The following is a 13,009-nucleotide window of genomic DNA, read 5'->3' on the forward strand; positions in this document are numbered from 1 at the left end:
TACAGCTTGTATAACAGTGTAAATCTGCTGTCCCCTCAAAATAACTCAACACACAGCCATTAATGTCTAAACCGCTGGCAACAAAAGTGAGTACACCCCTAAGTGAAAATGTCCAAATTGGGCCCAAAGTGTCAATATTTTGTGTGGCCACCATCATTTTCCAGCACTGCCTTAACCCTCTTGGGCACGGAGTTCACCAGAGCTTCACAGGTTGCCACTGGAGTCCTCTTCCACTCCTCAATGACGACATCACGGAGCTGGTGGATGTTAGAGACCTTGCACTCCTCCACCTTCCATTTGAGGATGCCCCACAGATGCTCAATAGGGTTTAGGTCTGGAGACATGCTTGGCCAGTCCATCACCTTTACCCTCAGCTTCTTTAGCAAGGCAGTGGTCGTCTTGGAGGTGTGTTTGGGGTCGTTATCATGTTGGAATACTGCCCTGCAGCCCAGTCTCTGAAGGGAGGGGATCATGCTCTGCTTCAGTATGTCACAGTACATGTTGGCATTCATGGTTCCCTCAATGAACTGTAGCTCCCCAGTGCCGGCAGCACTCATGCAGCCCCAGACCATGACACTCCCACCACCATGCTTGACTGTAGGCAAGACACACTTGTCTTTGTACTCCTCACCTGGTTGCCACCACACACACTTGACACCATCTGAACCAAATAAGTTTATCTTGGTCTCATCAGACCACAGGACATGGTTCCAGTAATCCATGTCCTTAGTCTGCTTGTCTTCAGCAAACTGTTTGCGGGTTTTCTTGTGCATCATCTTTACAAGAGGCTTCCTTCTGGGACGACAGCCATGCAGACCAATTTGATGCAGTGTACGGCGTATGGTCTGAGCACTGACAGGCTGACCCCCCACCCCTTCAACCTCTGCAGCAATGCTGGCAGCACTCATACGTCTATTTCCCAAAGACAACCTCTGGATATGACGCTGAGCACGTGCACTCAACTTCTTTGGTCGACCATGGCGAGGCCTGTTCTGAGTGGAACCTGTCCAGTTAAACCGCTGTATGGTCTTGGCCACCATGCTGCAGCTCAGTTTCAGGGTCTTGGCAATCTTCTTATAGCCCAGGCCATCTTTATGTAGAGCAACAATTCTTTTTTTCAGATCCTCAGAGATTTCTTTGCCATGAGGTGCCATGTTAAACTTCCAGTGACCAGTCAGTATGGGAGTGTGAGAGCAATAACACCATATTTAACACACCTACTCCCCATTCACACCTGAGACCTTGTAACACTAACGAGTCACATGACACCGGGGAGGGAAAATGGCTAATTGGGCCCAATTTGGACATTTTCACTTAGGGGTGTACTCACTTTTGTTGCCAGCGGTTTGGACTTTAATGGCTGTGTGTTGGGTTATTTTGAGGGGACAGCAAATTTACACTGTTATACAAGCTGTACACTCACTACTTTACATTGTAGCAAAGTGTCATTTCTTCAGTGTTCATAAGGCTCACGGCCAGGATTCAGGTGGTTTTGACCAGACACGAGGCTCACGGCCAGGATTCAGGTGGTTTTGACCAGACACGAGGCTCACGGCCAGGATTCAGGTGGTTTTGACCAGACACAAGACTCACGGCCAGGATTCAGGTGGTTTTGACCAGACACAAGGCTCACGGCCAGGATTCAGGTGGTTTTGACCACAGACACGAGGCTCACGGCCAGGATTCAGGTGGTTTTGACCACAGACAAGGCTCACGGCCAGGATTCAGGTGGTTTTGACCACAGACAAGGCTCACGGCCAGGATTCAGGTGGTTTTGACCACAGACAAGGCTCACTGCCAGGATTCAGGTGGTTTTGACCACAGACGAGGCTTACGGCCAGGATTCAGGTGGTTTTTGACCAGACACGAGGCTCACGGCCAGGATTCAGGTGGTTTTGACCACAGACAAGGCTCACGGCCAGGATTCAGGTGGTTTTGACCACAGACAAGGCTCACGGCCAGGATTCAGGTGGTTTTGACCACAGACAAGGCTCACGGCCAGGATTCAGGTGGTTTTGACCAGACACAAGGCTCACGGCCAGGATTCAGGTGGTTTTGACCAGACACAAGGCTCACGGCCAGGATTCAGGTGGTTTTGACCAGACACAAGGCTCACGGCCAGGATTCAGGTGGTTTTGAAATGTTGCTTGAAATATTTGATTCCATGTGCTTCTTGGTTGTTCAGATTTCAGGAAAAATAACAGATTTAAAATCATATGCCAAAAAAAATCTGATTTAACTTGAAATTTGTGAGCAAGTCTTAACAGATCTGGCTGTGTGATTAAAAAAAAATTAAAAAAATTAAAAATATATATATATAGTTGATCTTAATGTTTGTTTTGTGTTTGTCCATCAGACCGTACATGTCAGTGGGAACCCTGCGAGACCAGTTGATTTACCCAGACACCGAGACAGAGATGGAGGAGAGAGGATTCACGGACCAGCAGCTAGAGGGGATCCTCGGAACCGTCAACCTGGTCTACATACTGGAGAGGGAGGGAGGGTGGGGTGCGGAAAGCGACTGGAAGGACGTGTTGTCAGGAGGAGAGAAACAGAGGATTGGGATGGCACGGATGTTCTACCACAGGTACGTCACGCCGACGACACATACAATCAACTGTAATTCCTCACCGGGCATGTGTAAAGGATGGAAACTAAAACTATTTCCTACTAATGCAATGTGTGTTGTCTTTGCCCAGGCCTAAGTATGCCCTGCTAGACGAGTGCACCAGCGCAGTCAGCATCGACGTGGAGGGGAAGATCTTCCAGGCAGCAAAGGATGCTGGGATAGCGCTGCTTTCGATAACCCATCGACCCTCCCTCTGGTCAGCATGCTTATCAATCAATTTATTTATTTATATAGATCTTTTTTACACATTCTGTATGTGTGCATTTATTTATTTAACAATTCATTCCTGAAGGAAACTTGTTTTGTATGGGCACATAAAATTGAAATTAGATTTTTGTTTACTGATTTAATCAATGTGCAAAGAAGGTGAGACTGAGTTTACACAGGCAGCCCAAATCTGATCATTTATTCACTAATTGGTCTTTTGACCAATCAGATCAGCTCTGAAAAATATGGATGGTGGTTGGGACCAAAAATAATTTCCCCAATCGTTTGGTTCTGAACAGAACAAATTCTGCCTATACCATGGGCACTCGGTTCACAACGTTGACATCAGCAAACCGCTCGCCCACACCACGCCATCTGCCCGGTACAGTTGAAACCCGGGATTCATCCGTGAAGAGCAGACTTCTCCAGTGTTGTCAGTGGCCATCGAAGGTGAACATTTGACCACTGAAGTCCGTTACGACGCCGAACTGCAGTCAGGTCAAGACCCTGGTGAGGACGACGAGCACGCAGACGAGCTTCCCTGAGACGGTTTCTGACAGTTTGCGCAGAAATGTTTCAGTTGTGCAAACCCACAGTTTCATCAGCTGTCCCGGGTGGCTGGTCTCAGACGATCCCACAGGTGAAGAAGACAGAAGTGGAGGTCCTGGGTTGGCGTGGTTACACGTGGTCTGGGCTGGCGTGGTTACACGTGGTCTGGGCTGGCGTGGTTACACGTGGTCTGGGCTGGCCTGGTTACACGTGGTCTGGGCTGGCCTGGTTACACGTGGTCTGGGCTGGCGTGGTTACACGTGGTCTGGGCTGGCGTGGTTACACGTGGTCTGGGCTGGCCTGGTTACACGTGGTCTGCTGTTGTGAGGTCGGTTGGACGTACTGCCAAATTCTCTACAACGATGTTGGCGGCGGCTCTAACGGGGGATGTACATTTCTGATCTTTATATTTCAGCTCATGAAACATGGGAGCAACACTTTACATGTTACATTTTATATATAAAACATTTTTTTTATCAATATATGTTTTTTTACATTTAGCTCGACATTAAATTTACTTAGAGCAGCTTGCTGTGGAGCGGGTGAGTGATTTTAATCTGTATAGGAAAGTCGTTAAAAGCAAATTTTTGTATTTTTGACGTAACAGCATGGTTTTAATCATAATGGAAGCCAAGCGTGGGCGACGCCCACTGATCTGCCAGTCAGTTGTGGGGCGTGAGATGCAACTGAAATTAAGGGCGAGAGGATTGAGAAGACTTTACCTGGAAGAGCTGGGTATCTTACTGTGAGATGCATTATCTGAATTAGACGCACAGAATTATACCGACGGAGGAGCGGCTTCTATGGAGGAACTTCGAATGTCTTTGAACTTCTGAGAGCTGGTTTAAACGTTGGACCAGAGCAAATGTTAACTAACTAGCTAACGAGCTTGTGTTTGTGCAGAGCAGCAGTATAATTAAAAACACTTTTTTTGTTTTGTTAATAAAAACAGTGAAATGTGTTGACTGAATAGCATTGGGGGAAAAAAGTAAATCTATTCCCTAATTTAAACATGTCTCCCTAATTTCTGAATGACTCTTGTAATGTCGGCAGTAACGTGCTTCAGAGGAGAGGGGCAGGAAGCCTACACACACCCACTGGCAAAGATTTCCAGCTGGCAGGCAGACGTTGGAATACGTTTGAGTGACAAGAGGGAGGGCTTTGTTGTGATTTTTGTGGGACTGGAGAAAATGTTATTAACCGGTTCTCATGCTTTAAAAAAAAATTAAAATTTTAAATAACGGCTCTGTTCGGGAACACTATGGATCAGTTTCGATTCTGTTCCTCAAACGTTATTTTTCGGTTCTGTTCCCTGAACCAATTCCAACCCTTGGTCAAAAGACTATTAGTGGGAAAAAAGGTGTGTGTATACATTAGGAAGCAAATGGGAGCCAATGAAATGGGACCTTTTTTTGTGACTAATGAATACACCCCAGAATTGGGCTTCCTGTGTAAACGCAGCCTTTGAGAACCCCCTGGTTGTAGATGAGTAGTTATATGCATCCTCCAGTAGGGGGCAGTGGTGATCTGAGAGTTCAGCCTCTGTCTGACACTGCTGTGTCTTGTAGAGGCCAGGCAGGAACAACTCATACCCCTAGTCACTTCATGGCGGTCTGAAAGGATCAGTTCAGATGTTTTGAATAATGAATCATTTCCCCACACGGCTCCTATACTATCTCCGCTCCGATCTCTCCGGATAACGGTGATCCATTTTGATTCTAATACAATGATAAGTCAATCTCAAACACGCACCTTTCCCTTCCTTCCTTCCCATTTACAGGAAGTACCACACCCACCTGCTTCAGTTTGACGGCGAGGGCGGCTGGCGTTTCGAGAAGCTGGACGCCTCCACACGTGTCTCTCTACAGGAGGAGAAACAGAAGCTGGAGTCTCAGCTCTCTGGGATACCCAAGATGCAACAGCGCCTGTCGGAGCTCTGCCGCATGCTGGGGGAGGACGCCACCCTGTCAGGAACCGGAGGAGAGGAAGCGGGGGAGGAGGAGGAGAAACGGGAGGAGGAGGAAGAGAAGGAAGAGTGATGAACAAGGACAATAGAAGGATGATGATCATCGGATGGGTGGGTGGGTGGATGGGAATGAAAGACATTTCGGCCCTGTCCAGAAACAACACCCTGAGGCATTTGTCCCCTCGGCAAGGTGGAGCTGTACTCATATTGTTACTAACAGGTCCAGTCTTTTCAAATCCTGTGGGTTGCTCAGACCATAGGGTCTAGGTCCAAGAGGCTGGGTCTTCTAGTGTACAATGACGTTCTGGACTTCCAACCACTCAGATGTAGCTGTTAAAGTGGAAACTAAAACTGAGCAGCAATTGACTATCTCAGCAGTATGGGAGAGGAAGTGTAGTGGGAGGAGGAAGTAGACTAGGGGAGAGGGTGGGAGAGGAAGTGTAGTGGGAGGAGGAAGTAGACTAGGGGAGAGGGTGGGAGAGGAAGTGTAGTGGGAGGAGGAAGTAGACTAGGGGAGAGGAAGTGTAGTGGGAGGAGGAAGTAGACTAGGGGAGAGGGTGGGAGAGGAAGTGTAGTGGGAGGAGGAAGTAGACTAGGGGAGAGGGTGGGAGTGTAGTAGACTAGGGGAGAGGGTGGAAGTGTAGTAGACTAGGGGAGAGGGTGGAAGTGTAGTAGACTAGGGGAGAGGGTGGAAGTGTAGTAGACTAGGGGAGAGGGTGGAAGTGTAGTAGATGGGAGAGGATGGGGTGGTGGGAGGGAGAGGAAGTGTAGTGGGAGGAGGAAGTAGACTAGGGGAGAGGGTGGAAGGATGGGGTGGTGGGTGGGAGAGGAAGTGTAGTGGGAGGAGGAAGTAGACTAGGGGAGAGGGTGGGAGAGGAAGTGTAGTGGGAGGAGGAAGTAGACTAGGGGAGAGGGTGGGAGGAGGAAGTGTAGTGGGAGGAGGAAGTAGACTAGGGGAGAGGGTGGGAGAGGAAGTGTAGTGGGAGGAGGAAGTAGACTAGGGGAGAGGGTGGGAGGAGGAAGTGTAGTGGGAGGAGGAAGTAGACTAGGGGAGAGGGTGGGAGGAGGAAGTGTAGTGGGAGGAGGAAGTAGACTAGGGGAGAGGGTGGGAGGAGGAAGTGTAGTGGGAGGAGGAAGTAGACTAGGGGAGAGGGTGGGAGGAGGAAGTGTAGTGGGAGGAGGAAGTAGACTAGGGGAGAGGGTGGGAGGAGGAAGTGTAGTGGGAGGAGGAAGTAGACTAGGGGAGAGGGTGGGAGGAGGAAGTGTAGTGGGAGGAGGAAGTAGACTAGGGGAGAGGGTGGGAGAGGAAGTGTAGTGGGAGGAGGAAGTAGACTAGGGGAGAGGGTGGGAGAGGAAGTGTAGTGGGAGGAGGAAGTAGACTAGGGGAGGGTGGGAGGAGGAAGTGTAGTGGGAGGAGGAAGTAGACTAGGGGAGAGGGTGGGAGAGGAAGTGTAGTGGGATGAGGAAGTAGACTAGGGGAGAGGGTGGGAGGAGGAAGTAGACTAGGGGAGAGGGTGGGAGGAGGAAGTAGACTAGGGGAGAGGGTGGGAGGAGGAAGTAGACTAGGGGAGAGGGTGGGAGGAGGAAGTAGACTAGGGGAGAGGGTGGGAGGAGGAAGTAGACTAGGGGAGAGGGTGGGAGAGGAAGTGTAGTGGGAGGAGGAAGTAGACTAGGGGAGAGGGTGGGAGAGGAAGTAGACTAGGGGAGAGGGTGGGAGGAGGAAGTAGACTAGGGGAGAGGGTGGGAGAGGAAGTAGACTAGGGGAGAGGGTGGGAGAGGAAGTAGACTAGGGGAGAGGGTGGGAGAGGAAGTAGACTAGGGGAGAGGGTGGGAGAGGAAGTAGACTAGGGGAGAGGGTGGGAGAGGAAGTGTAGTGGGAGGAGGAAGTAGACTAGGGGAGAGGGTGGAAGTGGAAGTAGACTAGGGGAGAGGGTGGGAGAGGAAGTGTAGTGGGAGGAGGAAGTAGACTAGGGGAGAGGGTGGGAGAGGAAGTGTAGTGGGAGGAGGAAGTAGACTAGGGGAGAGGGTGGAAGTGTAGTAGACTAGGGGAGAGGGTGGAAGTGTAGTAGACTAGGGGAGAGGGTGGAAGTGTAGTAGACTAGGGGAGAGGGTGGAAGTGTAGTAGACTAGGGGAGAGGGTGGAAGTGTAGTAGACTAGGGGAGAGGGTGGGAGAGGAAGTGTAGTGGGAGGAGGAAGTAGACTAGGGGAGAGGGTGGGAGAGGAAGTGTAGTGGGAGGAGGAAGTAGACTAGGGGAGAGGGTGGGAGGAGGAAGTAGACTAGGGGAGAGGGTGGGAGGAGGAAGTAGACTAGGGGAGAGGGTGGGAGGAGGAAGTGTAGTGGGAGGAGGAAGTAGACTAGGGGAGAGGGTGGGAGAGGAAGTAGACTAGGGGAGAGGGTGGGAGAGGAAGTGTAGTGGGAGGAGGAAGTAGACTAGGGGAGAGGGTGGGAGAGGAAGTAGACTAGGGGAGAGGGTGGGAGGAGGAAGTAGACTAGGGGAGAGGGTGGGAGAGGAAGTAGACTAGGGGAGAGGGTGGGAGAGGAAGTAGACTAGGGGAGAGGGTGGGAGAGGAAGTAGACTAGGGGAGAGGGTGGGAGAGGAAGTAGGCTAGGGGAGAGGGTGGGAGAGGAAGTGTAGTGGGAGGAGGAAGTAGACTAGGGGAGAGGGTGGAAGTGGAAGTAGACTAGGGGAGAGGGTGGGAGAGGAAGTGTAGTGGGAGGAGGAAGTAGACTAGGGGAGAGGGTGGGAGAGGAAGTGTAGTGGGAGGAGGAAGTAGACTAGGGGAGAGGGTGGAAGTGTAGTAGACTAGGGGAGAGGGTGGAAGTGTAGTAGACTAGGGGAGAGGGTGGAAGTGTAGTAGACTAGGGGAGAGGGTGGAAGTGTAGTAGACTAGGGGAGAGGGTGGAAGTGTAGTAGACTAGGGGAGAGGGTGGGAGAGGAAGTGTAGTGGGAGGAGGAAGTAGACTAGGGGAGAGGGTGGGAGGAAGTGTAGTGGGAGGAGGAAGTAGACTAGGGGAGAGGGTGGAAGTGTAGTAGACTAGGGGAGAGGGTGGAAGTGTAGTAGACTAGGGGAGAGGGTGGAAGTGTAGTAGACTAGGGGAGAGGGTGGAAGTGTAGTAGACTAGGGGAGAGGGTGGAAGTGTAGTAGACTAGGGGAGAGGGTGGGTGGTAGTGTAGTGGGAGGAGGAAGTACAAAACTGCCAACTCCGTCTCGACATAATTTAATGTAATCTCTGGTGCACACACTTGTAGGGGACATGCCAAATTTCACCCTATTCCCTATATAGTGCACTAGTTTTGACCAGGGCCCTATTCCCTATATAGTGCACTCCTTTAGACCAGGGCCCCTAGGGAATAGGAGGCCATTTTGGACGGAAACCTTGGTGGGAGAGGCGACTGGCCTCTTCAGAACCATCTGCTCTACTGAATTACAATTTCAACAAATTACTTTTTTTTATAGAGTTTGACACAATATATTTCTGAATAGCGGAAAGATACTTTAAAGGTTTCTTATGATGAATGTAGCAATCCTATATTTTATTACAGTCTGTGCTGGTATGTAGACAATTGATACAAAGGTAATAACCTTTTACTTTAATATAGATTGATTTATTAAATTATTATTTGTAGAGTACAGATCACTTTTGAATCTGTAATATAACTTACACCAGGTGTTTTCATTCTGCCAATTCTGTTGCAAAATATTTTGTTTTTCTAAAGGAACGAAAAGAGGTGAGATTTACCTGAATTTTTCCCAATGAATTCCAAACAGTTGCAAAACGTTCTGTTGTGCAACAGAATCGACGGCATGAACACACCCCAGGGCCAGCCCTGGCGCTGGAGGGCAGAAAGCGCTAATTTAACCGACCTGGAAGACCAGGTGTGTTGATTTTTCGGCAAATCACTGAACTGATCAATTCACTCAGTTGGTCTGGTGAGGTGTCTAGTTGGAACAAAATCCTACAGGACCTGCTGCACTCTGGGATCAGGGTTGCCTACACACCTCTCTGCCAATTATTTAGCTATTTGTAAATTTGTTCTAAAATTATATTGAATAGAGATTATTAGTCAATTTATCTAATGTAATCTAAAGATTGTAGCCTGTCACATTTTTTCCTTAAGTGCCCTTAACCTAAATGATGATGGTTTCCTTATGTTTTCCCACTAACTATAGAACATTGAAACATATCAGTGGGGAACTGTAGGGGGGCCTTCTAGGCTTTCAGAGAAGGCCCAAAGATTTATAAAAAGGTATATCTTTAAAAAAAAATCTATTTTATCTGTACAATCATTTTGTGGTCTGCTGATTTCAACTCTTCAATTTGATGGAAAGAGAAGGGTTAATAGCGAAGAGCGAAAATATCTAATCTGGATATTCTATGGTGGTTTCTGGGTAGAAAAATGTAGCTAGCTCAATCAACCATTGGCTGAGCCATCAGACGCTGGACAGAAGGGCCCTGCCATTTAACGCAATAGACCCCTTTCTGTGTTTGCAAACATTGCCGCCGCCGTCAGGACAAAGGGGAGGTCTTTTATAGAACGACAGCGGATAAAGCCTTCATTTACATGTTGCTTATGAGTGCATTTCACAATACTTTTGAATTATAATTGGATGTCCAGCTTAATGTTTAATCGTCTCAAGTCAACTGCATTTAATTTTTATTAACTGCTCAACTTCAGCCATTAAAATGGATCCCTGGCTAGCTTTAGCTACAACTGCTGCATACAAAATTTGTTATTTTGTAAAGATCACAACCAAATATAAAGTGTATGAGAAACTCAAAAAATATATTTAGTTTTAAAGGAGAATTTTTTTTTGACCGATGAATGAAACGAATCACTTTTTGACACGCATGGGTTTTAGAAAAAGTGAAAAATAATGCCTCTTTTTTTAAAGCTCGTTTGCTGTTAGCGTTTTCTTTTGAAACAGATTATTGCATTTCAACTTTAGATCACTGATTGGTGTGATAAAATACAGTATATTTTTAATGGGGAAGTAGTAGCTGATTTGTTTATCATTTTGGAAATGAAATGGTTGTGCTTTTGTATAGGTATGATTTCATGTGGGCTACTGCAGTGAATGGGATGCTTATTCTGTAACATTATCTGATGCTGTGTGTGACTCCTGTATCAGCTTTGTCTGTGTTTGACCAAAACGGGCTCTTCTTCATCGACCATTGAGTGCCCAGGTATTACGGCCGCGGTCCTTTCAGCACCATGCGCCTGTCACCTTGGTGACAATACTGTTGTCGCTATTGGTGCTAGTGGTGTTCTTCGGCTACCATGTTATGCTGTGTGTCACGTGTCCATGACTGTAGTGTTTCCATGTGCAGCAGCCTGATGCACAGCCAGGCCTGTTTTGATTCATTCATGTCATCAAAAAGTTTTGCTCCTCCACTAGAACCTGAACGGTCCGACTACAGAAGATAAAATCTCTGCACATTAAGTGATGCTGTGTTTTCTGTTTATTTGAGTTTGATACAACATATTTCAATATTTTTGGTTCCTCCTGAAGGCCTTGGTCCTATATTCATGGTTCGCCACTGAAGCAACATATACATTGCAATATTATATCGTTAATAGTATATCTGACAATTAGCCTCCAAATAGTTTGTTTTTAAATCAGCCCAGTTATTGTCCATCATGCATTTTATATATAGATGGGTCAATTTTAAATATGAAAATATCAAATGAACTCATGTTTGTCCTTTATTTAATGATAATTTTTCTGTCCATTTTCTAATGATAGACAATCAAACCTGTCATCTAGTTACTCAGCTTCTAGAAAGAAGATTCACTTTTGGCTTATTTTGCCTACAAACCATGCTTGGTCTGTCTGACCATTTTTGAATAATGCATGTCTATAGTTTCTCAGTGTCTTGTCGATTCAAGAAATATCCGATTTTGAGAGTTTGCCTGTATTGGTGTTAAATATTTAGTTTACAAACCCGATAAAAGCCTTACTGGAATTCATAGCTTCCCTTTTTAGACACCACTCACTCCCTTTGAAGAAGCGACGCTCCTTTTGACGCCCTGTCCTCTACGTGTTGCATTTCCGACCGACCGACCGCAACTCACCCTGGAGAGAGGCAACTTTTCAGGCCGCCTACAGACGCTCCTCTCCGGCAGAGAAGCGCAACCTACGCACCAAGCTACCCTGTTTCTGGGGGCGGGGTCGACAGTCGGTCATTCATCCGATGTAAATACTACACATCTGTGAGTGCGTTTTATTTCTGAAAACATTGGATAAACCAAGCGCACCGTCAATCTACGAGAGGTAAGTCGAATTTTCTGTACTTGTGAGTTCGTTGGCAAACTACGTTGCTAATGTTAGCTACCTGTAGCATGGCTGCTGATGTCAACAAAGTTCAATTGCTAAAACTATTGAAAGTCAGCGTGTTGCTGTCGTACGACTGTTTGTTTGGACGTAACTAGCTATTTGGTGCAGTGTCAAATCTTATGTCGGCACTTGCTACTATCCGGCTCACAAAATACTTTCCACGCATTCTTCGTCCGTCGGACGCGCTAGGTGCTTTCCGAGGCAGAGAGGCTACTCGCCCCATGTACGTCAAGCTGCATTGTAAAACTGAAATAACAACTAGCATCAAAGACAAGCAGTTCTGCTGTGTTTTTTTAAGCGAAAGACCTGTAGTTCACGCAACAGAGCTGTTATAGTGTCCGTCTGGTTCAAAGCGAACTTTTTGGGAATGGTCATACGTGTTTTTAAAATGTATTTTAAACACCTGCCCATTTGTAGAGCTACAGTTACAACTATGCCTGGTGCAAAGGGGGACAAGCCAAATACATTTCAATTGTTGAGTATATCTTTAATTTAAACGTTTTTTTATTTGTAAATGATATATTTTACAGATAAGAATGTGTAAACTAAAAGAGAGCTGCTGTACATAAAATTGTCCGCATTCATTGAGCCTTGTTTGTATACACGGCAACCGATCGGTTGTACCACTTCCTCCAACTCACACATTACCTTGGTGTGATTTTCTGTTTTCTGGTGTCATCATTGTCAACAGATTTAGATGTGGAAGATAAACAGTTGAAGTCGGAAGTTTACATACACTTAGGTTGGAGTCATTAAAACTCGTTTTTCAACCACTCCACAAATGTATTGTTTACAAACTATAGTTTTGGCAAGTCGGTTAGGACATCTACTTTGTGCATGACAAAAGTCATTTTTTCCAACAATTGTTTACAGACAGATTATTTCACTGTATCACAATTCCAGTGGGTCAGAAGTTTACAAACACTAAGTTGACTGTGCCTTTAAACAGCTTAGAAAATTCCAGAAAATTATGTCATGGCTTTAGAAGCTTCTGATAGGCTAATTGACATCATTTGAGTCAATTGGAGGTGTACCTCTGGATGTATTTCAAGGTCTACCTTCAAACTCAGTGCCTTTTTACTTGACATCATGGGAAAATCAAAAGAAATCAGCCAAGACCTCAGAAAATAAATTGTTAACCTCCACAAGTCTGGTTCATCCTTGGGAGCAATTTCCAAACGCCTGAAGGCACCACGTTCATCTGTACAAACAATAGTACGCAAGTATAAACACCATGGGACCACGCAGCCGTCATACCGCTCAGGAAGGAGACGCATTCTGTCTCCTAGAGATGAACGTACTTTGGTGCGAAAAGTGC

The 13,009-nt window shown here is 46.8% G+C and overlaps 2 protein-coding genes across 2 annotated transcripts in view; both read left to right on the forward strand.

The window, feature by feature from the left end:
- The window catches only part of abcd1 (ATP-binding cassette, sub-family D (ALD), member 1), a 44,628-nt gene extending 38,822 nt beyond the window's left edge, over nt 1-5,806 (forward strand). The window contains exons 10-12 of the mRNA XM_055891072.1: nt 2,357-2,587; nt 2,700-2,825; nt 5,166-5,806. Of these exons, the coding sequence (XP_055747047.1) occupies nt 2,357-2,587; nt 2,700-2,825; nt 5,166-5,424 (616 nt within the window). The 3' untranslated portion in view covers nt 5,425-5,806. The remainder of the gene's footprint in view (nt 1-2,356; nt 2,588-2,699; nt 2,826-5,165) is intronic.
- Nucleotides 5,807-8,122: 2,316 nt separating this feature from the next.
- plxnb3 (plexin B3) overlaps nt 8,123-13,009 on the forward strand; it is a 285,828-nt gene continuing 280,941 nt past the window's right edge. Inside the window, exons 1-2 of the mRNA XM_055891079.1 lie at nt 8,123-8,260; nt 8,353-11,628. The gene's annotated coding sequence lies outside the window, so the exon portion shown is untranslated. The remainder of the gene's footprint in view (nt 8,261-8,352; nt 11,629-13,009) is intronic.

This window comes from Salvelinus fontinalis, chromosome 31, assembly GCF_029448725.1.
Source record: "Salvelinus fontinalis isolate EN_2023a chromosome 31, ASM2944872v1, whole genome shotgun sequence".
Taxonomy (NCBI): Eukaryota; Metazoa; Chordata; class Actinopteri; order Salmoniformes; family Salmonidae; genus Salvelinus; species Salvelinus fontinalis.